The 24,638-nt window shown below is 40.8% G+C and overlaps 1 protein-coding gene across 2 annotated transcripts in view; it reads left to right on the top strand.

Moving 5' to 3' along the window:
- LOC109958190 (exostosin-1b-like) overlaps window positions 1-19,780 on the top strand; it is a 45,357-nt gene extending 25,577 nt beyond the window's left edge. For both annotated transcript variants that reach the window (XM_020596638.1, XM_020596637.1), the window contains 10 exons: window positions 6,239-6,332; window positions 9,178-9,285; window positions 9,539-9,658; window positions 12,796-12,928; window positions 13,973-14,091; window positions 14,745-14,840; window positions 15,616-15,705; window positions 15,827-15,987; window positions 16,141-16,312; window positions 17,727-19,780. In XM_020596638.1, the coding sequence (XP_020452294.1) occupies window positions 6,239-6,332; window positions 9,178-9,285; window positions 9,539-9,658; window positions 12,796-12,928; window positions 13,973-14,091; window positions 14,745-14,840; window positions 15,616-15,705; window positions 15,827-15,987; window positions 16,141-16,312; window positions 17,727-17,912 (1,279 nt within the window). In that variant the 3' untranslated portion in view covers window positions 17,913-19,780. The remainder of the gene's footprint in view (window positions 1-6,238; window positions 6,333-9,177; window positions 9,286-9,538; window positions 9,659-12,795; window positions 12,929-13,972; window positions 14,092-14,744; window positions 14,841-15,615; window positions 15,706-15,826; window positions 15,988-16,140; window positions 16,313-17,726) is intronic.
- The last annotated feature ends 4,858 nt before the right edge of the window (window positions 19,781-24,638 follow it).

The raw sequence follows: 24,638 nt of genomic DNA, 5'->3' as shown, positions 1-24,638 counted from the left end.
AATAGTGGAGGGCAGCCGCGATGGCATCTGAGGTGGCCCTGTTGGGCTGGTAGGTATACTGCAGGGGGTCCAGGGTGTTCGGTATTCTGCTCTGAATGCGGGCCAGCACCACTCTCTCAAAACACTTCATAATGATTGGGGTGAGTGCCACTGGCCTGTAGTCGTTCAGGCAGGTGACCGGGCTCTTCTTGGGAAGGGGGATGATGGTTGTGGTCTTTAAGCAGGTGGGAACGATGCTCTGGCTGAGGGAGAGGCTGAAGATGGTGGTGAGAACATCAGCCAGCTCGCTGGCACATGCCCTGAGAGCCCTCCCAGGGATGTTGTCTGGTCCTGCTGCTTTGCGGGGGTTGATCTTCCTCAGGACTGTGCGTACCTGGCCTGGTGAGACAGTTGGTGGAGGGGAGGTGGGGGTTTGGGTGGTCCAGGTGTGTGTGTGTCTCCTCTCTGCGCTGTGCCTGGAGGTCTCAAAGCGGGTGTAGAAGGTGTTGAGGTCATCCGGCAGGCTGTCTGTGGAGCTGATGATGCTGGTGGTGGTCCTGTAGTCTGTGATGTGTTGCAGGTCTTGCCACATCCGTCTGGAGTCAGCAGTAGAATAGAAGCCATTCAGCTTCTTTCTGTACTGCCTCTTGGCCGCTGTTTGTACTTCGCAGCTTTGTACTCTGTCTCAACGCCTGATCTGAATGCATGAGAGCGAGCATGTGGTGTACCTGACTCTTTATCCAGGGCTTCTGGTTGGGAAACCTCCTGACTTGTATGGTGGGCACAATGTTATCGATACAGTTACTAATGTACCCGGTCACATACTCAGCATAATCCTGTATGGTGTGGTGATGTACATTCTTTCTGTAAGCACTGTTCGCCAGATGTGGAGTTTTTATTGCTGAAATGCCGTCCCTATTATCTACCAAGAGAATTTAGCTGTGTGTTTCTGGCTGGAATATACATAGCCCCAAGAGCTAATTCCAGGGCGGCTCTCAGCAAACTCCACAATGTCATCAGCGCGCTAGAGACAGCTCACCCCGATGCTGTATTTACTGCCGCAGGCGACTTTAATCAGTGCAATCTACGGACTGTATTCCCCAAATATTACCAACATGTGAACATTCCCACTCGGGGCAAGAACCCTCTGGATCATGTTTACAGTAACATACGTGGTGCATACAGGGCCGCCCCCCTTCCCCCTCCTTGGAGCTCGGACCACATTTCTTTGTTCCTGTATTCAGCTTACAGACAAAGACTGAAACAAACAAACCCTGTCACCAAACAAATTAAACTCTGGATCCCAGAGACTGAAGGTACCCTGCTGGACTGTTTCGCCCAGACAGACTGGGATGTGTTTAAAGCTGCAGCCACCTCAGAGGACTTTTCTGAGTTGTTGATAAACACATAGACACACACCTTCCCCTTTGGACTTACCAGCTTCTGGAGTCCAGTCTCGGTGTACTGAGTGAGTCTGTAGCTGAACAGCAGACTCTCTTATTTCCTGCTGTGTTGTAATCCTGGCTCTTAGCTCATCCAGTTTGTTTTCCAGAGACTGCACATTAGCTAGCAAGAGGCTGGGTAGTGGTGGTTGGCTAACGCAAGCTTTTAGCCTAGCATGAAGCCCTCCCTTCTTGCCGTGCTTGCGTCTCCATCTCCGGATCACTGTCCTGGGGTCAGCCTGCTCACTCCAGGTCGGTGCTTCGGGGCCTTCCTGGGGTTGATGGTGGTTGCTGCGGGAGCAGACAATTAGTCGTAGATCCGGTGGAATAAAACCCGGCAAATTCCAGAGGACTGTGATTAGTGATGTCCAGCAATGTCTGTCTCTTGTACAGTATGTTAGCAGTGCATGACAACTGTGCACTGCACAAAAAGCGAAACACACACACACACACACACACACACACACACACACACAAAAAATAGCCGGCATTCAACAGCGGAACGTTGAGATATTTGGTACTAGTTTGTACCTCTTCCTTAGCAGTAACAATTCCTTATAGAATTTTATCCAGTGAACATAGTATATGGAAACACAGAAGTAGTTGAAGTTCTTTTTTTTTTATCTCTCTCTCTCTCACACTCACTCACATAGACAGACACACACACACACAGAGCAAGTACTCACAGGAAGAGTAATTTCTAAAATGTGGTGGTATGCTACCCAGAGCAACTGGATGGTCAGGAAATGTCAACAATGTGGTTGCTTTAATTGAACAGTTGGTTGAGGCTAAATCCTCAGTGAATGTAGTGGTGTCAACCACATGGCATTTTGTCAGTCTGAAGCTATCCACACAGCCCAACAGTAGAATACATCGTTTTGCACTTTGGTTGGTTGGTTTACATAATACATTTTTAAACAATATTTTGATTCATTCAAGGAATTCTGCTGCTGTGAGATTGCTCTGTTCACAAGAAGCCATCTGCATGTTGGAGCACTAAAAATATGGGACAAGGCAGGATTTGTCTCGTATCATGTGGAGTTAATTGAAAACATTTCTGCAAGATACAGGATATGACTAAGTGCTCACTGACTCACTCTTCACTGGCATCTGTCCTGTTTTTTAGTGGTGAGATCAGCCTGTTGAGGACCCGGGACAATCTGGGAAAAATAAAACAAAAAAATGCTCATCAAGCCCGAAGTTCAGCACATATCTTTAACACCTTCACTGATGTGGTAGCATACTGTGAGCCTGCTCCTCTCAATCGACAGCCATCTGGAAGAGTAGGGAAAAACGGAGTTATATATGGAGACGAAATCTGGGGCCTTATTTGTCAAAGAGCAAGTCTGTACGAACAAGACAGTTTGCATTTATCAAAGTTGTGCATGCACAACCTTATGCAGTGAACAGTGATAAATCTCACCTGTTCTATATCCATCTGCTCATGTACTTATAAGGTCATTTACATATAGACAAGCTTCCAAAATACCCTCTGAAAATCCTTCTTAACATGTACAGCTGTTGTGGGCAAAAGTTGCAAACAAGGAAAAATAGCATTAGAAACAATCTTGTTGCAGTGTCGGAGCTGACGTGTTTCCAGTCATGCACCAGACTAACGACATAGGCTAAGTCCCATTTTTCATGTGTACCAGAGCTGTCACTGTATTCTATAACGTTTCCACTGCTTCACCACTTCATTGGTGCCGTACAAGTGATTACTAAAACCCTTTTCAGATAGGATAGGTAACATTGCTGGCTTCATCAACTGTTTTGTGATGGCTTTCTGTCATACCGATATAGTTCCTTTTATGTTCCTCACGGCTTCATTAAGCCATACTCAGGACCATGATGGAGAGAGAAACAGTACAGGTGTGATATTTGCCATACATACAAGTTCATTGTAATCTTGTGCTTGCCTATTCATTAATGTAAGGGCATGCAGTTCAGACTTGTATTGTGGTGAAAGTGATACATAAATGTTACTAGGTCTGATCTAGAAAGGTTGCCATGGAGAGTTTTACAAAAAGGTGACCAGGGTGCTCATTCAGACATTCAGACAAGGGACCTATTTGCACGTATGAATGTTGTGCCTTGGTGGAGGTACAAGTGCTCTGAATGCTCTTGTTTGATCATTTGTGATGTCGCAAAGCTCATTTTCTTGCTCTGAAGAGCCAGGACGCTGCTGGAGTAGCCATGCGCAAGGATGCATGAGAGCATCTTTCACGGAAGACTTTTACGGATTGACGCACTTCTTTATCAGAAATAAGTCAGTGCTTAGCTGCTGTGAATATGCACAGTTGATAAGACCATAGGGCAGAGTTTGCAGTGACAGGAAATGTAATCATTGACAGTGAGATTTATATCGACCCCAGATATGGACCTATACTTTTGTTTTTTGTAAGTCTTTGAAACAGTTCATTATTCACCTCTGACTGGATTATTTGTTGATCATGCTAAATAATTACCTATCATGGCTGTGATCGAATCAGACTGATGATTCACATCATGGGCTCACAGTGGATGTAGCATTATTTACAGTAGATATGTGTATATTATAGTGCTTCACTGTAGATAACTGTAGCTTTTCTGCTTTTTGTGGCTGTCATGGCATTCTTAGTTTTTCCTGAGTGAGAAATGCTTGTTTCCAAATAATAAACTGAAATAAAATGTGCACACTTCAGTCATGTCTCATAAAACCCATTCTAATACATGACAGAGCAACACGCAATGCCTACGTTTTCACACACACTTTACCTGCGCATATATAATATCGACTCTGAAGGAATTTCAACCAGCCCCTTAATCCTAACGTGATGATTGAAGCATAGATTGGATGAAGGGAGCCTGAAAGAAATGAGAGATTTTGAGATGTGCAGGTGAGAGGGCAAGGGGTTCAAAGATGGGTGGAGAGAAGGGAAGAGAGGGAAGCCCAGATGAAAGTAGGTGGTTTGTCCCAAAAGTGCTTGCGCTTTGTTGCATTGTTCTTTAGAAGTATGCTGACTTCACTATTCTGTTGTCTGCTGCTGCACTGAGACCTGGTATTGGCTGGGTACTTACAGTCAGATTATTATTATAAAATATCATTGTAGCAGTAGGTTTTTCAAGGTAAAAACCATATACAGTGCCTTGCGAAAGTATTCGGCCCCCTTGAACTTTGCGACCTTTTGCCACATTTCAGGCTTCAAACATAAAGATATAAAACTGTAATTTTTTGTGAAGAATCAACAACAAGTGGGACACAATCATGAAGTAGAACGAAATTTATTGGATATTTCAAACGTTTTTAACAAATAAAAAACTGAAAAATTGGCCGTGCAAAATTATTCAGCCCCCTTAAGTTAATACTTTGTAGCGCCACCTTTTGCTGCGATTACAGCTGTAAGTCACTTGGGGTATGTCTCTATCAGTTTTGCACATCAAGAGACTGAAATTTTTGCCCATTCCGCCTTGCAAAACAGCTCGAGCTCAGTGAGGTTGGATAGAGAGCGTTTGTGAACAGCAGTTTTCAGTTCTTTCCACAGATTCTCGATTGGATTCAGGTCTGGACTTTGACTTGGCCATTCTAACACCTGGATATGTTTATTTGTGAACCATTCCATTGTAGATTTTGCTTTATGTTTTGGATCATTGTCTTGTGGGAAGACAAATCTCCGTCCCAGTCTCAGGTCTTTTGCAGACTCCATCAGGTTTCCTTCCAGAATGGTCCTGTATTTGGCTCCAGCCATCTTCCCATCAATTTTAACCATCTTCCCGGTCCCTGCTGAAGAAAAGCAGGCCCAAACCAGGATGCTGCCACCACCAAACATGTGGAAGAAGGTGCTCTGGTCAGATGAAACCAAAATCGAACTTTTTGGCAACAATGCAAAACTTTATGTTTGGCGTAAAAGCAACACAGCTCATCACCCTGAACACACTATCCCCACTGTCAAACATGGTGGTGGCAGCATCATTGTTTGGGCCTGCTTTTCTTCAGCAGGGACAGGGAAGATGGTTAAACTTGATGGGAAGATGGATGGAGCCAAATACAGGACCATTCTGGAAGGAAACCTGATGGAGTCTGCAACAGACCTGAGACTGGGACGGAGATTTGTCTTCCAACAAGACAATGATTCAAAACATAAAGCAAAATCTACAATGGAATGGTTCACAAATAAACATATCCAGGTGTTAGAATGGCCAAGTCAAAGTCCAGACCTGAATCCAATCGAGAATCTGTGGAAAACTGCTGTTCACAAACGCTCTCCATCCAACCTCACTGAGCTCGAGCTGTTTTGCAAGGAGGCATGGGCAAAAATTTCAGTCTCTCGATGTGCAAAACTGATAGAGACATACCCCAAGCGATTTACAGCTGTAATCGCAGCAAAAGGTGGCGCTACAACGTATTAACTTAAGGGGGTTGAATAATTTTGCACGCCCAATTTTTCAGTTTTTTATTTGTTAAAAACGTTTGAAATATCCAATAAATTTCGTTCCACTTCATGATTGTGTCCCACTTGTTGTTGATTCTTCACAAAAAATTACAGTTTTATATCTTTATGTTTGAAGCCTGAAATGTGGCAAAAGGTCGCAAAGTTCAAGGGGGCCGAATACTTTCGCAAGGCACTGTATATGTACATGCACAGATGGATTGTCAGTGTTCTGATGTACACTGCTCAAAATCTCTGTGACCCTGTACACACGAGCACACCTTTCTTTTGAAATGAATAGAAAAGGTTGTCCAAATTTTTGACTGCTAGTGTATATTAGTATGCGTTGTGGTGTTTAATATGTTAAAGTAATTAGTTTCTGATACCTTTTGGTTCTTTGTCATCATGCAGGTATGACTACAGAGAGATGCTGTACAACTCCACATTCTGCCTGGTACCTCGAGGACGACGCCTTGGTTCCTTTCGCTTCTTAGAGGCTTTACAGGTCAGTCACACAACTACAGCTGTTCCTCATCATTTCTGTCCGTCAGGTTTCAGAATTAACACTGAACTCAACTAAACCTCACAAAAAGTCTGCTCTCTGCAGACTTGCATTCTGCTCTGCTCTCCTCTCACATTATAATTTACACTTTTTTAATGTTTGTACATTTGTCACATTTGTCTAGATGGTACTGAACGTGTCACTTATGATCTCATTTGCACAATCTGCCTATTTGATTTAGATGTACAAAGATGTTTGAAGATTCTTTATGACAAAGTAAAAAAGGAGAATAAAAAAAAAACAGTTTACCTTGAACCTGATGGAATTATGTTAATAAAAAGCCCTTTCTTCACTGTGAGGAGAGAACTTGAGTTATTGTTGTCGGGGATCAAAATGAGCCTAAATTTCGGGGCATAAAAAATGTTCAGAAATTAACAGAGTTGCTTTATCTGTCAGTTAATTATAATGTCCACAGTAGATAAGCTGCTGTAATGAAGGTATAATAATGTTAAGGTAAGACAATGTAGTCTTTGAAGGAAAACAGCAGAAGAATATAGGTGACATATCACAGAGATTTATGGGACCATTTTGAAAGCAGTGCTGCTAATCTAACAAATGAGTGTTCTCTTGAGATATCTGCTTGTTAAATGAGTGTAATTCTGGGATGTGACCAATCAGCAATTTTAAAATATTCCACTTGAACTAATGATTTTATAGGCTACTGTACCTTGAGTGAGTATGATCATGTCTGTTACCGACACTACAGGCTCAGCTGAACTGTAGGACCTGCAGGCTTGCTTGCCAATGAAAGCTGAAAGGAATACTGCATTGCATACTTAAATGGCCAACATGTGGCTTCACAAAGCTCTGTAATTGTGACAAAGCTGTCAAATCTGCCAGTGTACAGGTAAATATCTGATGAGGTGAACAGGTATTGTAATTCTGGTGTGTTGACTCTGGACATGTAGGGACTTAATAAAAGTAGTGTTTATAGTGGAAAGGCCTTGGCAAGCTTCGTTTTGCCTTCAAATACACTGAGCACCAGTATGAAAACATGCACACATGAAAAATATTCTTGTATTTTTGTCAATACATATGGGAGAGTGATTTGGAGTTGTCCCAGTGTGCAATTGCATTTCAGGTCTTAGCTGTTTTCTGCTCCAGTGGCTTGCAGTATATTGAGTGCAGCAGTGGAAAAAAGTCTATATTTATGCCATTAAAAAAATCAAAAGCAAACAAACTAATGGTGTTACTTTCCTCTGTGTGAGTTATGTTTGTATCAAGTCCCGGAGGCAACAGCGCTGGGGAAGGCAGCTGAGACATAGTTGGGGTAGAGAGAGATTTTTGAGCAGGTAGAATAAGAAGGATGTTTTGGGTTTGCATAGACTTGCATAGGCTGGACTCTGTATTGACTGGAATGGAAGGATAATTGCACCACCAGGGTGAAAGGAGTGAGGCAAGGTGAGACAGTGGACGGATGACCAGGTTGAAACAGGCAGAGCAAGCGGTGCGGCTGTAGTTGAGGCAGTGTGCAGAGGCTGACCTAAGTCTAAGGCTGGAACGTAGCCTGGAGGTATTAGTGTGCCTGTCCACTGGCTGCCTTATACAAGAGCACAGAAGCTGAGGAGGGTAGGCAGACACTGGAGAATTAGGGGAGGTTGAAGGCAGTGCAGGCTTGCATGCTGTATTAGATACACTGGCCCAGTGGAGTATTCCAACAGGCCAGATAAGCAGTGTGATAGTCCAGAATGGAGGTGTTCACATGACTTAACTAAAGCTGGATTGTTGAGGAGGGCTTAGCTGTTTTGGCAGATGTCGGGCACAATATGCTAAAGTTGCACTGAGATGCTGTTACACCTGTGTTTGCAGAGTTCATGGAAGTCAGTTTTATTAATGAGTTTGTTCTGCATGTGTGTATAATGCGATGGATTGGAGACGACTTTGTGAAGGCATGACAGTGCTTCAGCAGTGTACTACTTTTACTAATGATACAGAGGAGATTAGACAAAAACTGCAGCGCTCTGAGACATGCGTGTGCATGTGTAGTGACCAAGGCCAATCAGTGAATGGTACTGCACTTGTAAGATTATAGGGCCTGCCAGAGCAGTGCTGAATGTGCTGTCCAGCTGTTGCGAACACACACACGGACTTGGAGCACCAACGTGCACATGTTTGCACTCACACAAATAGGTGAACAGATTCATAAAGGTGTGCACACACACACAAACATGGATACACACTTCAGTGCAATTTCATAAATCTCTCAGGCGTAGGGGATTAATGTTCAAGTATACTGTGAAGTGCATCTTCTTTGCCACTGAGTATAATGATAACTTTTATGAGGCTGCACTGCTGAGAGTTATTCTTCAAGGTAACGCAGTAATTCTGTAGTTAATGGAAAAGTGTTATATGATGTGTTGGTCCTACTGGTTAAATGCCTGATTTGATTGCTTGGGAAATGGACCGTGTACAGTGATGGTCTTGCAAAGCATAAGCCATTGGTATTATGTTTCAGTTTTCTTATCTTCTTAGTTTATCTTCATATTATCGCCTGCAGAAATAGAAACTGTACCATAAGGGTGATGTGTGGGTGTTGCCTTTTGAATATTAATATTTTAAGACTAAAGTCATGGGCGGTGCTCATTTAACTTCACCTCGCCACTGACCACACCATCACTGTACTGATTTAATACATTCATTTATTTATACATTTTTTTCTTGTAGTGGTAGGTTTGCATTATTTCCATACTGTGGGTGTCATGAACAACACAAGTTCCTCAGAGCAGCTTTTCCTAACAGTTTATGTCATTAACCAACAGTGTGTTTGTGTTGTGTGTTACACTTATAGGCAGCTTGTGTGCCTGTGATGCTAAGTAATGGCTGGGAGCTTCCCTTCTCAGAGATCATTGACTGGAATACGGCAGCTGTGATGGGGGATGAAAGGCTGCTGTTACAGGTATGTTCAGCTTCTGCTACAGGAGAAACTTAATACAGATCTAAATTTGATTTAGTCAAGAGTTTTGTCAGCACTGCTGTAAGAAAAGGCACTGATCTGAACAATGCTGTCACATTGCCACTTCCTTTTGTATTTTTTGAGCATGGCAGTGCATTTTGTGGATGAAATGACAGTATATCCAGTATAGTACAAGTGTTTTTGTTTTTGTCCAGGCTAAATTATGTATGTTAACATCTGTCCACTTCTGTGCTAGATCCCCTCAACAGTGCGCTCCATTCACCAGGATAAGATCCTGTCCCTGAGACAGCAGACCCAGTTTTTATGGGAGGCTTACTTCAACTCTGTGGAGAAAATAGTGTTGACCACACTGGAGGTACACAAATATGTTTATACATACAGTGCAACTACACACACACATACACACACACACACACACACACATGTAAATTGCAAATTTCAATAGGGATGCACTAATACCACTCTATCAGACCAAGTACAAGTACTTTGCCAACACCATGTACAGATACAAGTACTTTATAATAATGCTGTTCCTACTACAAAAATTGCATTTTTTATTTTCATGAGATTTACCCACAGATTTTGATTAAATAAAATATAACAAAAGGCTGTGGAAATTTGAAAACCTTTTGATAAACACTGCCACCATTGCTACTGAAGATGTAACTGATTGAAGGTGTGCAGCCTACTACATAACATACTGTAATCCAGTGGTTTTTACCCTTTGTAGGACTGCAACCCTCTGTTAGGATTAAATTATTCCACAACCCCCGCCTAGAATGGCAAGTTCAGGGAGCACATAATATCACAGTCTGCAATTTCAGCATTTAATTTAATAAGGATACATGTTCTTACTTTAAATGGGCTGCTGCCTGTGGCTTCATCCTGTGGCTTCATCCTGTGGCTTCATCCTGTCCTCTCTGCTGGACACACACCTGCTTTGCTGTAGAGGAGCTGCTGGTCTCAGTGTCTAAGTCCACAAGGATTCAACCCATTTACATACACAGAGCTCCTTAGACTCCACCGTTAAGTACATACAATTAGTGTTCGCCTCATTCACTACAGTCAGCAGAATTGTATGGGTTTAGTGGGTGATCTGGACCAGGTATTTTGACCATGAGGAGAGTGAAAATGGCTCATTTCTGCAGGTTTTGTTGTTGTGTTCAGCTTGTTCAACAAGTGTTTAATTACTCTCTCTATTACTATTGGTTTTACTGCACATATCGAGTGTTGACATATCTGTAAAATGTGACCGTGTGTCTGTGTGAGATGGGGAAGGAAGGGCATTCACAGACACAGAGCAGAGAATCAGAACTCACAGTTGGCTTTACTTTTGTCATCCTCGTTTATCTTAGACTATTTACAGACAACTGAAATTTCTTCTCCATCGCCTAATGACCGGCTCAGTCAGCATGAGGTTAATGTAATACTGCCTTTAAGTAGTACTGATGTGTAGTATCGGACATGTACTTGAGGGTGGTCTCGGACCTGATACCCACTAATGAAATCGGTATTGGTGCATCCCTAAATTTCTGTATATTATAGTATGAATTATTATGAACAGTCTTTTTCATTTTTAAACAGAAAATTAATTGGCATAAATGCTTTGCACCCTGTAATTTGGAAATAAGACATATTTACCAGTAAATCAGTTATTTTTCAGTTGCATGAAAACAACTGTGCATGCTTGCACACAAATTCACACAGGCATAAAAATACATATCAGGGTACATTTGTTTGTGATTTTTTTTGTTCATATATATTTTTTGAAGTTACTTCTGTTCATCCCAGTCACTGGTTTTGTACTGGCATCTTTCTGCAGTCTGTGCACTTGCAGACATAATGCCTATAGTGAAACTGCTTCATACTTGATTGAAAACCAAGAGGGATGATATATTTTCTTAAACACTCCTGTCATGTTTTTGAGGCTGTTTCTTGCTGCGGCTTGGCTATCAATCTTATCAGCAGTTTGCTCCTGTCAGAGTCCATTTATCTGTATTCTTCCTGGTGACTACCAGGCTATCATTGCTGCTCTTGGGCTAGAATTACAAACAAGCAAAGACGAAAGCAGGGAGGGATGAAAGAGGATAAAGGAGCGAGACAGAGGAAGAAACAGGATGTGTTCAGCTAGCTTTAAGTGAGGCAGGACTTTTCACTGCTTTCCAGGTGCCAAGAGGAGATCAATGTATCAGCATTTTGAAGACTAAGGGAACACATTTGATTTTCAGATGTGAGGTTCAATTTACACTAATAGTTGCTGTCCCCCAATGGTGTTGCAGAGGCTGCATTTCAAGGAAGTCAGGGCTCTAGTAGGCAGAGAAAGTGCTGTTCAGTACACTCTCAGTATCCCAACTCTGTTCCAGCACATGCCATAGTACAGTACTGGTAAGAGGATGGTGTTTTGGCTTCAGAAGTAGTATGTTCATGAGCTACCATTAGCTAGGGATTGTAGATATTTCACTATGAAGAAGGTGAAGTTGTTACTCAAGAATTGCTGCTATATCCTGCAAGAAGTAAGCACGCTCTGTAGTAATCCCATAGCTCCTGAGAATGCTTAATATTTTATTAAGGTTTCATCTCACCGTGTAAGAGCTGTCTTAGAGCTTTGGTGGAGTGGAAAACAGTTGATGCTGTGGGCCTGTAAGGCATTGCACAATGTATAGCTGTACAATATTACTATATTGTATATTTTAAAATCACTTACTGATTTGATGTTATTGTTTTATTTTCTGTATTTCAGACTGTCTCTCACAATTCTCACAGATAAGTGGTGAAGGTGGATTTTATTAAAAAAATGCCTGCCACCTAAGCCAAGCAAGAGTAATTAAATTTGGAGTCATTAACTGTCAACGTGGGTGGTTGCCATGTTTTTATTTTTTGTCCCTAGACTGTAAAACATGCAAAACAGCAGCAGTTTCTAATTTAGTTTGTAGGCCGACTTGCCATGCAATATGAGATTCAGAGGTTTGAAAAGAACACACATGACACTTGTCACAGTTGAGGAGAAAAGATGTGTTTGAGGAATGTTTCCCCGCTCTTTTTGTTTCAGAATGATATTTTGGCAGTGTACATTTTAGCAGTTTTTTAAATTAAGATATATGTATGTTGATGCTTAAGTTTGATAAAGAAAGTTTGTTTTTGTCAGTATTTTAAATTCAGTGATCAGTGATAGAAATGTGATATACTGTAAAGGGATTGGTGTGCGATAGCTGTCCAGATGAATTTGTTCTTCACGTGACTGACAGCACAGTGAAAACTGTGGTCTGCAAGACCCTTGTTTGTTTGAAGTTACTTATTGTTTCAGTGTCTGCTCTCAGTTTCCAAATAGCACACAAGACTAGTGTAATTATTGTTTATTTTTAAGTGAATGGACATGGAAGATCTTGGCACAAATCTGATTTCCCGCTGACATCTGACTGACAGTCCACAGCAGCTGTACAGCCACTGAATTTTGAAAAACTGGGTCTTCCCCCTGCTTCCCTGTTTGTGCAGATCATCCAGGACCGGGTACTACAGCACACCTCAAGGAGTAACCTCATGTGGAACAGTTTACCAGGAGGTCTTTTTACCCAGCCTCAGTACTCGACCTACCTGGGAGACTTCCCTTTCTACTACGCTAAGCTGGGTATGTAAATCTTTAATGCACATGTTGTACAGTATGCAAACAGTCACATTAATGGCACAGTTAAATGGGATTTACTGATTTTCATTAAGACAGCACACAGAAACAGCTGGTGTTTAGCAGCTGCTGTATATTCATAAACTACCATGTGAGTCAATGTCATTGCCACAAGTTATGCACTGTATCCTTATGAATTCATGATTTGTCACAGAGGAGCTTACCAATTAGACCTGCCACATTGCCATGTTCTATTTTTTTCTTGGTTAATTGACCAGAATATGTAATTGACTTTGTAATTTAACTTTGCGTCTTTTACTTTATAAGCTTAATTAGCCCTGTTCCGATCTAAGTAAACAAGCGCCAACGAAGAGCTGAAAGCTGTCAGAGAAATGCTTTGCTTTGTGTTTAGCAGTTGCCATCTGTCCAGTTTAGAAAATGTAGCAGTGAAAAGATTTTGACAGTAATGTATTTATTAGCTACCCTTTATCAGTATCATATTAAGGGCCATGTACAAAAGATAATACAGTAAAACCTTGGATTGCAAGTATAATTCGTTCCGGCAACGTGCTCGTAATCCAAAGCACTTGTATATCAAAGCAAATTTCCCCATAAGAAATGATGGAAACTCAGATAATTCATTCCACAACCACTTATTCATATAAAAATGATTACAGTAATACAAAATACAGTATAAAGTACAAATTAACCTGCACTTTATCTTTGAAAAGAATCGTGGCTGGCATGAGGGGCCATTGTTGCATTGACTGTACGAGTGAGGCGCAAGAACCATCGGCTCAGGTGTGCGTTGACACTCGGCAGACAAAGCGTACGTACTACTCGTATTGCAAGACCTCGCTCGTTTATCAAATTAAAACTTTTGCTCGTCTTGCAAAACACTCGCAGACCCGGGTTACTCGCAATCCAAGGTTTTACTGTATGATGTGATTGAACTTTATTTAGAAGGTTGCGCTCATGCTTGAAATCTCATCTAACAGATTGAAATAGCTTATTTTCTCACCTTTTCTCACCTCTCCTGCCCATTTTCAGGTGTCAAGCCATACCCCAAGTTTACAGCGATCATCCATCTGGTGACCCCACTGGTCTCCCAGTCTCAGCCAGTCATGAAGCTGCTTGTGGCCGTGGCCAAGTCTCAGTACTGTGCTCAGGTCATTTAAAACCCAGTCAACCGGATAACAGTGGTTACAAATTGATGTTGATGTGAATGGAGTAAATGTTACAGGAAAAGTGAGCAAAGCTGACTTGAAGAAAAAAAAAAGTTCGTTTCTGTCGGTGTCATTTCTCAGGTTTATCAAATCACTCAAATGCTGCAGTTGCAAAAAAACTGCAAATAACTCTGAGTGAATACATAATATTGAGATACAAAGGGTGGCAGTAGTGGTTTTATGGTCATAAGCTTTTAAACCCTTTTCTCATTTTAACTATGTTAAAGCAGGGAGCAGAGGTTTTAATATGCACAGCAAAACTTCCTTTTTTCATTGGCTTGTGTTTCATACCTTAGTTTGGAATTTAGCAAATTCTCAAAATGTAAATTCAGTTTTCCTGGATTGCTGTGAGGTACAATAACTGTAGGCAATGTGACAGTTCTGAAAATAGACCTGCAGCGGCATGACGGTTGAACTGAACTGAAACAAGACCGTGTTGTGTATTTTTGGTCTCTACATTTATTGCAAAGCCACACAAGGATTGTCAAACAATAAACAGTTTTCTTAGTAGGTGTGCATACACAGGTTTGCAGGTGAATCTGAACATGCTGTATTCAGAATGATGACTAAGCTGTACCTGTTTTCCCTTTGAACAGGTGATAGTTCTGTGGAACTGTGACAAGCCTCTCCCTGCCAAGCACCGCTGGCCTGCCACCTCAGTCCCTGTCATCGTTATAGAAGGGGAAAGCAAGGTGAACATGATACTTCTCCCATTAGGCAACATTACTGCAGCCATTTTATATTCAGTGTTGGCAGCCTGAGATTGAATTAAGTTTGAGGTATAAACAGCAGGCAACCCATTTTTCCCCCAAGTGTTTCCAGCTTCTCTGGCCAAGCTGTAAGTGGTTGTTTTCTTTTCAAATTGCCAATAACGGGTATTGAGTTTTGGACTCCTCAAATCACAGGTACAAAATTCAGTCATATTAGAGCTTCTGGTCACTTGAAAACCTCAGACACTACAGCTTTTTAATTTACTTTTTGACATGTTTATTGACTGATATTTGGAAATAATTTGTTTTAAATAATCTGCTTTCCTATAGTTTTTAATTTAAACCCAAACCCTCCCTGCCATAATATGGATGAAAGATGGAGTATTATAATGGCATGGTATTGTCATTTTCATGAAGTGTTATGTTAGCATAATGCACTCTGCTGCCTGAAGACTTCTGTCTGTGGCTTTAGCTCATCAGTGAAATGCTGCAGTTTTGCTGTCATTGTGTTATGTCACTGTGTATATTTGGCTATATATACTTTGCTGTTAACACAGTGAGATGAAATGACTAGCACAAAAGCAGACATGAAGAAAGGGGTAGTGCTAGTTGTCAGGCAGATGCACCTTGATGGTGCTCATATGAACATTGTTTACACATTGCTTGTTGTCATTGAGCTGCCTTATAAAACTCCTTACTGCCTTTAGCCACCCAGCCAAATTATGCTTATGAATCTGTGTTTTGCAAATCACACCAGGTGATAAGCAGTCGCTTTCTGCCCTATGACACCATCCCCACTGATTCTGTACTCAGTCTGGATGAGGACACCGTGCTCTCCACTACAGAGGTCAGACTGCCCGATAACTAATAGCTGTTTTTTTTATACAGATCCCTGGAATAAACTTATTGTAGTTTCTTGGCTTAGTGTATTCTCTCCCTCTCTCCGTCCCTCTCTGATCTTGGTCCAGGTGGACTTTGCCTTCACAGTGTGGCTGAGTTTCCCAGATCGCATTGTTGGCTACCCAGCCCGCAGCCACTTCTGGGACAGCAACAAGGAGCGGTGGGGCTATACTTCCAAGTGGACCAATGACTACTCCATGGTGCTGACTGGGGCTGCTATCTACCACAAGTACTGACACTACTGTCCTCTTTGCTCCTCTTTGCTTCTCTGTTACAGCCCTATTCATTGTAATGTGTTTCCATTTAGTTCCGCACTAACACAATGCAGTGTTTCTCCATTTTGCATCAACACTCCTCTCTCTCATGCTTTTTTCCTCTATAGATACTACCACTACTTGTACACCACCTACCTTCCAGCCAGTTTGAAGACTATGGTTGACCAGATGTCAAACTGTGAGGACATTCTGATGAATTTTTTGGTGTCGTCAGTCTCTAAACTGCCTCCCATCAAAGTCACCCAGAAGAAACAATACAAGGAGACAATGATGGGACAGGTGAGGCAGCATAATTATGCTGTAAAGCTAATTCATTTTATTTTATGCCTGGAGGCAGAACAGGTACTGTGTTAAGAGATTTTTTTAATGATGAGTCAGGGATTAGTGATATTGCTATTCTTTAAAGAAGCAATATATTCCTTATTATTAGGGGTGTAAAGTTGCATGTATTCGTAATGAACTGTTTTTGGTACAGGACAGTGCAGATGTGAACCGAATGCAATCTTTAATAGTGACATGTTTTGCATGTGGCACATTTTTTCAAATCCGCCTTCCCAAACAAGCATATTAGGTAGCGGCCGAAGTGCATTTAACACATACAGCACGCTTAGCTTAGCCAAGCTTCTGGTTAGCAAACACCATGGCCAGTGCAAATGAGAAGCAGAGCTAGAAGACCCTCACTTATCATTAAGGTCTGTTTGGAAACACTTTGGCTTCCCAGTGAAATATGACAATGGACAAAGACAAGTGGATATTTGTTTAGTGTTTACTGCTCTCTGATCCGCCACTTAATATGTTCATTCAGTGGTGAATGGGTATGTTTTTGGCAACACATCAAACTTGCTAACTCATTTGAAACAGCACCACACAAGCATGGATATCACTGCTGCAAGGAGCAAATGAGCACAGTATAAACGCTGCTTCCCTCATGATTTGAACAGCCTTTCCCTGGTTATTGGAGCTTTTATTACTAGTAGTGTACAGCAGTATTCCTGTTTTGTTTCTATATACATATTTTGTTTGTTTTATCTAAAACTTAATTTAAAAAGTTATAAATTGTTCATATTAACAAAAGTTCATAATAAATGACAAAACATTTTGTGACTCGTATTTTTTTCTCTTACTGTACTGAAAACTAACCAAACTGTATGTACCGAATTGGGATTTTTGGTTATCGTTACACTCCTACTTATTACTAATCAGAAGTAATATCAATATTATTTTCTCTTTCGTTAACACTTTTAGCTTCTCTTTTAACTAACATTTGCCTTTGAGCTGTAAAAGCCTGCATCATTCAGTCATTTATTTTCACAACAGTGGCACATTATTGAACAGACAGAGATCTTTCATGATTGTTGTAGAGGCTGATGGCCATTAAGGCCCTGATAGTGTTCACTCTATAGGGGAAAACGGAACCAGTCATCTGTAAATATATGTTAAAACTTGTTTATTGCAGTATGGTCTTCAATAAAAAATGAATAATTACAATAGGCTCTGAAAGGTCAGAATAATTGCTTTATTCATTGGTTTGTTGATCTCTTCATTCTTTTCACTGCCTGCAACTTTTCCTTTCATTCTCTTTATGCCTCTGCCTCTTCCTCCTTCTCCTGTTCTGTCATCCCCCTCCCCTTCAATCCCCATTCTTCCTTACCAACCCCTCATCCTCACTCTCACCCTGTGTCCCACTTCCCAGAGCTCCCGGGCGTCTCGCTGGGCCGACCCAGACCATTTTGCACAGCGTCAGACCTGCATGAACAAGTTTGCCAGCTGGTTTGGCACCATGCCCCTGGTCCATTCTCAGATGAGGCTAGACCCAGTCCTGTTTAAAGACCAGGTGTCCATACTGCGGAAGAAATACAGGGACATTGAGAGGCTATAACCCTCTAGAGCCTCCTTGCTCTCTGGACATAACAATGAGAGAGCAAGGGGGTGGACACGTCCAGAAACGCAGAGCCTTTCCATGAATGTGTGGAGAAGCAAATAGGATTGTGAACAGAGGGAGAGGATGAAATAAACTAAAACTGATGTGGAGGACAGCATGTGTTGCTCTCCTCTGTTGTGTCCTTTGTCCATTTCACCTTTCTAGTCTTTTTGTCATGTGTATTGGGGGATAGCTGAGCGCACAAGTCCCGCTACATACATTATGACTACCACCAACTGAAAGACACCTTTAAAACTGCTCGACTTTGAACTGAAGTGGTCAAAGTCATGGAGTTGGAGAGCCTGCGCCTTCAGTGTCCCAATCCACTTTGAGCTCTGACCTGATGAAAGAGACAGTCTCTTCTGCTCTGTACACTAAGCACAGGCTCCTGAACGTTTTTGCTGACATAAAATTATGATAATTGTGAGTATGAAGAGGATAACACTATTTTGGATTGTTTAGCTATTTTTTATACAGTGAATGAATGGCCAGCACTACTCTCTCTGTATCGTCTTAATTAAAACCAATAGCAGGGTGAGTGAAGAGAGAATGACAACCCCTCAACCACAAAACTGAGTTCTGATGGTGATCTGATATTCACAGTGCCTCAAGTTTCTCCGACGGCGTCGGGATGTGGGAGTCTGAGAAGAAGACACGGTGCAGAAAGGGCACCTTCATCTTGCTGCGTTTCGTGTTTTCATGATTTGTGATTTTCTTTATAATTGATTGAATTATGGGTCTCCGAGTAAATGTTTTGGTTCAGTATTTACGTTTTTTTCACTGAAGTATAATGAAAATGTGTTTTTATCCTGGTGAGCAAACAAAATTGTCATTGTGTGCCATTCTGAATTTTTTGTTTCTGGTTAAGCTACAACAGTCTTATACAACGAGCTGGATTTCACAAAATTTGCTATGTGGGAATAGATATCCACAGAACCTGAAGAGAGATGCAGAGAAGGTTCAGTGGAATTATCATTTCAACAAGAAGTCTTCTTCATGCCCTGTTTCATTTGTGAAGGTTTATATGCCAAGCTATAATTGGAACTTGAGTGCGCTCTGGCCTGAAGAACAACAGAGGATGATACGAATTGCCCTGCTGAAGGGAGGCTGAGCTTGCCAGTTGAGCTACCTATGGTTCTGTTTGACGCAAACCACTGTGAAAGCTAGAGAAGCAGTAATTATCTCTGCACCATAGACCCAATTTTATTTTGTCCAGTGACAGATTTGGCGGTAGACCTGTTGACGTGGGCTAACACTGTTTTCATGTAGGAGTATCAAACAGCATTTGATGTTGTCATAAGTCAAGAGCTGTCATCACATTAAGTACTGTCTTTTTCCTGCTTGTCATAAACAAAAATCAACAGGAGTTCTCACCAAGCATTTGTGATGCTGTTAAAAGTGATGGGGATGAGCTGTGTACCTTTAGGGAGAGGCACTCTATGAAGTAATTCTCATTTGTGCTTTTCCTTCATCTTAAATACATGTCATTAGAAGCTTTTAGTGGGCCACTATACTTGAAGAATGCCAAACTGTATCTGTGGTAATCACAAATTTAAACAGCTGCTCTTCTCTGAGAGATTTGGATTGGCAATATGCTTTTATGCTTGGGCCACAATCAAGAAGCAAAATGTAAGGATGTTGAGAATATGTCCCATTGTTTAGTATGCCTCATAAATGACATCTTGATTAGTTTCTGTATGTTACTTATCTCAACCTGAAGCGCGCATCATTTGCTGCCAAACTGTACATTGACTGCCAAGTGTGTGGAACATGAAATTGGGTTTTTGCGGATGGATCAATAGGTTTATTAACTTAAACAATTTCTGTTTGGTTCATTACCAATCAGATCTTGTTTTATTTCAGTCTTGATATGTCATGTTATCTAAATGTTCATGCAAGTTGATGAATCTCAAATGAGTAACTGTTTTAAATCACCCTGCCATCAATTTAAAGTTCATCTGTCCATAAAGTATCTCTGTAAAGCCAGCAACATTTGTACAGAAATGTAACAACTCCTGTCCTAACACCCTCAGTAACTTCACATTCATTTTTGTAGAAGATAATGCAAATCCTCATCTTTGGTGAGCTTTACAGTCCTTCACAGACCCGAACAATGTGCCACTAGGTCATTTTCTGGTTTTGTTAATAGATGCTTTCATCTGATATGAGGAATGCTATGCATTCCTATATTTATTTTTGTTCTTTAAAGTATTTCTGTATGTCCAAGAAAGTAAGAAAATGTACAAGGAGAAGTGAAGGAAAAGAAAAGTCTATATGTGTGAGACTAAACAAAATCAGCAGAGAAGGGTGCCTCATGGTATTTTTCACTTTTGAGAATGTGCTGTCAAAGTGACGGCAAATAAACAATCCTAGTATTACTACAGTGCTATCAAGAAAACAGACTATGGCTGTAAACAGGATCACATTTCAGAAATGAACTTGGTGCAATATTTTAGGTATTTTCAATATCTTTTTTTTTTTCCTTGTGCTCTTTCAGAGGGTCTGGGGTTATACAGTATATTGATGTGCCTTCAGAAGAAATATACTTGTGAAATTTCCCCCATCTGCCTTGTGCAACAAACAGGTCCCTGTTTTATTTTCAATGCGTATTTCTTTTTAGTTTTTTTATCAGTATCCATTAACACTGGCTCCTTATATGTTTCAGCACTGGAATGCTTATCACAACACATCTCATACTGACATTCCCACTATTTTCAGTCTTCTTAGATTCATACTGACCATGCTTTGTGTTACTATTCTTGTGAGGGGCCCAACAGCCCCCTCTTCCTGGTTTTCACAAGTATAGTACCACATGAAATACTGTAATTCTCTCGCACATTTATTAGACAGGATTGTGTCTCTACTAAATTTCTATGTTTCCTTCACTCTCTTCAGTATCTGCAGAATTAATTTTCTAGAGATTAAAATGAAAAGATAGATGAAAACCACAGTTTTGTAAAAGAATTTTATAAATACAAAAAACCTGACAAATAAAATGTTTGACATAAATTGACTGTCTGCCTTTGGTCCTATTTTTCTTAATTTTCAAAATGTTTTGGTGGTGAAAATCCTCTGATCTTTCAAATAAGTATTTAATCAGACTTCTGAGATACTGAAATTACATACTTGTGATCTACGGTGTGCTGTGAAAGTCATTTTCAACTGGATACACATACAATAGAATCTCTTTTTCTCCCACTTTACCCTGTCATCCTTCTGCTCTGTCCTGCCCGCAACCCATTTTCTGGCTTCCCAAACATACAGTATTTCCAGTGTTGGGTTTCTGCACAGAGGAAGAGCCAAACTAAATAATACCTTTAGCTTCCTCCTGAGAGTGTGCGAACATCATCCTATGCCAAAATACTGCTGTGTATACATAAATCTGTGTCAGGATGATTGGTTTAGACATGCTGCATAAATAATAGCATCTATCCAGGATGATCCCATGGTGCATGAGAGAGCTACAGGAGAGATTGCTACCCCAACTGCCCTAAAATGACACACACACACACACACACACACCAAACTGGACAAAGCTCTCAAAGCAAAAAGATGTGCGGTATGTAAAAGCTGGACCGAAGCTGACATAGGATAAATGATAAATGATGTAGGGTCAAGCCAAAAGGAACCCCATTTGGACAGTTACACTGAGATCACATCCACGCTGTATGGGAAACAAGATCCAGATGTGTAGTTTGTGGAAATATGTGATTTTTGTTAAGCTGAGCCGTAAAGCTTCACAAACAGCTGCTAGAAAGTTTCAATGCACCTAGGGTGCCTGTCCAGTGGCAAAAGTTGCTCATATGATTTAATGGTATCCTAATCCGTTCAATGTCACTTCATCCTATTGATGAGATGGAGCTCAGCATGTGTGCACACAGGGCTCTTCCCTACTGTGGGATTAAAAACTGTGACTCCAGGCCAAATGTTCTTACCTTTCTATCATCTTTGCATCAGATCTCATCAGATATGATTTGTATTTTCTGTCTTGGTATATGGGGAATTATGTTCTCATGGTGGCATCTGTCTGAGTTAACTATATTTTGAACATTGCAAAAAAAAAAAAAAAAGAAAAAGAGGGACAGCAAAAGCTGTTATGTGTGAGGGGGGTGTGGACCCCAGCTGCAGACAGAGACCAGGAGGAGTGGGAGCTAAAGTAAGTAGTTTAATGAACAAAGCATAGAAGGCTCCCTGTGGCAACATAATTGAATATATTAAGATTAGGCACATTGAGGCACTATTAGCTAGAGACAATTAATTTAACAGGAATAAAGAAATTTAATTCTTCACTCAGTATTTGCCTAGATAAAAATCTGTCTCTTCTTTTAGTCCACATCTCCTCTGAGTGTATTTGTGTGTGCATAAAAGAATTCCTCAGTAAACCCAGAAAACAAGATATTTTAGTTTATACAGCTTGGCTGATTATAATGGACTTGTGTTTTAATATCAGATGTTTGTGACTTGCATCTTGAACTTCAACAACATAGCTCATCTAAAGTAAAAACGCATCAGTTTAGAAGTGGTTGCTTTCACTGGGGCTGTTTGGATGCGTCTGTCATACGACAGCAGCACACAGCAATCAGCTATCTGGATAAAATTATCTTGTTTGACAGATGGGAACACAGAACTGTGTCACCACGAAGACATGGCTGTGTCATACACCCATTTCTGTGCATGTTGCACAAGACATTAGAGATCTATACACAAATGTCTTGGTTTAATATACCTATAAATCAATGATGCAACACAATTTCAAATCATGTTATTTGGTTTACGTAATAATTTATCTAGGTATCCACTCTGGTCCAGTGTCAGCTGGGATAGGCTCCAGACCCCCCCACACACACACACACATCCCCCCCCCACCCCCATTTAAAAGATTAAATCAAACATTACTTTAATAATGTGTGAGTGTAAGCTCAGTTACCCACCAGCCATACAATGGCATGTAGCCCTACTCCTAATAAATCATAAACATGCTCAACTGGTAGTAATTCTACTGCAACAGATGCTGCAGCCTATGAGACCAATCTGCTTAGTTTACTACATACCAGTTTTGAAGTTTGATTGCAGATGATTCAGTTTCTCTGTCAAACATGTTCCTTCTTATCTCTGTATTTACAGGCCTACTGTTTGGAAATTGGTTTTATATGGATGTCCAGTTCCCTGCATATCAAGGACTGTGTACAGAGGACTGAATTTGGTAGAGTGCAGAGTTTCTTTCTCATGTAAACATTATGAAACTGTTTTCTTTTTAGCTGATCTTTAAATATACCTTAATTGATTGAGTGACTTAGCCATTAAACATAACTTTAATTAGTTGTTGTTACTAGGCATTTCTCACAGTAGTCATTTTGACATATCCTGGCAGGAAAGCACAGGTGGATCTAATTATGTTAACAATGGCTCCATTCTATTTAAGTGTCACAGTAAGCCATGGAAATAAGGCAGCATGAGTGACAGCCCTGAATGAAACACAGCAATTAATGTCATTAATTGCACCAGCGCTTTTCCTGCTTTTACATAGTGAAATGTCTTGCTGTGAAAGTGTACTGAGAGACATTTAGATTTAGTTTTAGCCTTTGCTGTCGATGTGGGGTATCACATAGTTCTCTATAGCCTACACAGTTTCATCTGAATGCTTTGGTCCACTCAGTAGTACAGCTGTTATCCCTACCTAATATTTAGTAATTACCAGCTACAGTATATCAGACAATTACCATTATCTGTACTATTATCTGTACACCTTTAAGTAATCTTGAATCCTATCCACACCCAAGCAAAGAGCAGATACTTGGTGGCATGACCTGGCCTTATACCTGCATTGACAACTTCTTCAGAGAGCCAGGGCTGCCAGACAAGTCCATGGAGTTATCAGGCAAGGAGGCTCAACAGTGTATTCACGGCATCCCCAAACCACCTCCCTCTTTACCAGCACCCACACACTCACCACAACCATTAATAACAGGTTAAATTCACTTAAGTATCACCAGCCACCAACATGCTAATTTATTACAACCATCTAACTCCTAATACAGGTACAGGTTTATGTACAAGCATCACAACTGGCCTGGGTCAAAACCAGTGTTACAGCTTGGCATTTATTGTTTTCAAAAGATTGGGTGCTAGCTTGAACAGCTGGGGACGGAAGAGTAGGCAGACAACAAGAATAATAATCATAATGCTGCGGAGGAGCTGGAGGAAGTGAAGTCTGGGCATCTTTGCTTAGACTGCTGCCCCCGCGACCCAGTCCCGGGTAAGCGGAGGAAAATAGATAGATAGATAGATAGATAGATAGATAGATAGATAGATAGATAGATAGATAGATAGATAGATAGATAGATAGATAGATAGATAGATAGAAATACTTTATTAATCCCAATCTGGGAAATTGCATTGTTTCAGCAGCGGTTCACACTCAATATCAAGCACACATACCAATAAATAGAATAGATAACTCACTAAAAATATAAAAATATAAAACAAAGTAAAAAAATACGTTAAAAGTTAAAAACAAACCCAACACAATCAAGTACATATACATAATGACATGATGAATGCAACATATGCAAATTTATACAAAGCTGATTCAGTATACAATTACTCTCAATCCAGGAATCGTCTAATGCTCCAAGATGATGTGTTGTACAAATTAATGGAGTAAGGCAGGAAAGATTTCCTATA

Source organism: Monopterus albus, unplaced genomic scaffold, assembly GCF_001952655.1.
Source record: "Monopterus albus unplaced genomic scaffold, M_albus_1.0 scaffold31.1, whole genome shotgun sequence".
In the NCBI taxonomy this organism is placed as follows: domain Eukaryota; kingdom Metazoa; phylum Chordata; class Actinopteri; order Synbranchiformes; family Synbranchidae; genus Monopterus; species Monopterus albus.
Note: the sequence above shows the minus strand (reverse complement) of the source record. Positions and strands in the feature narration are given on the sequence as shown.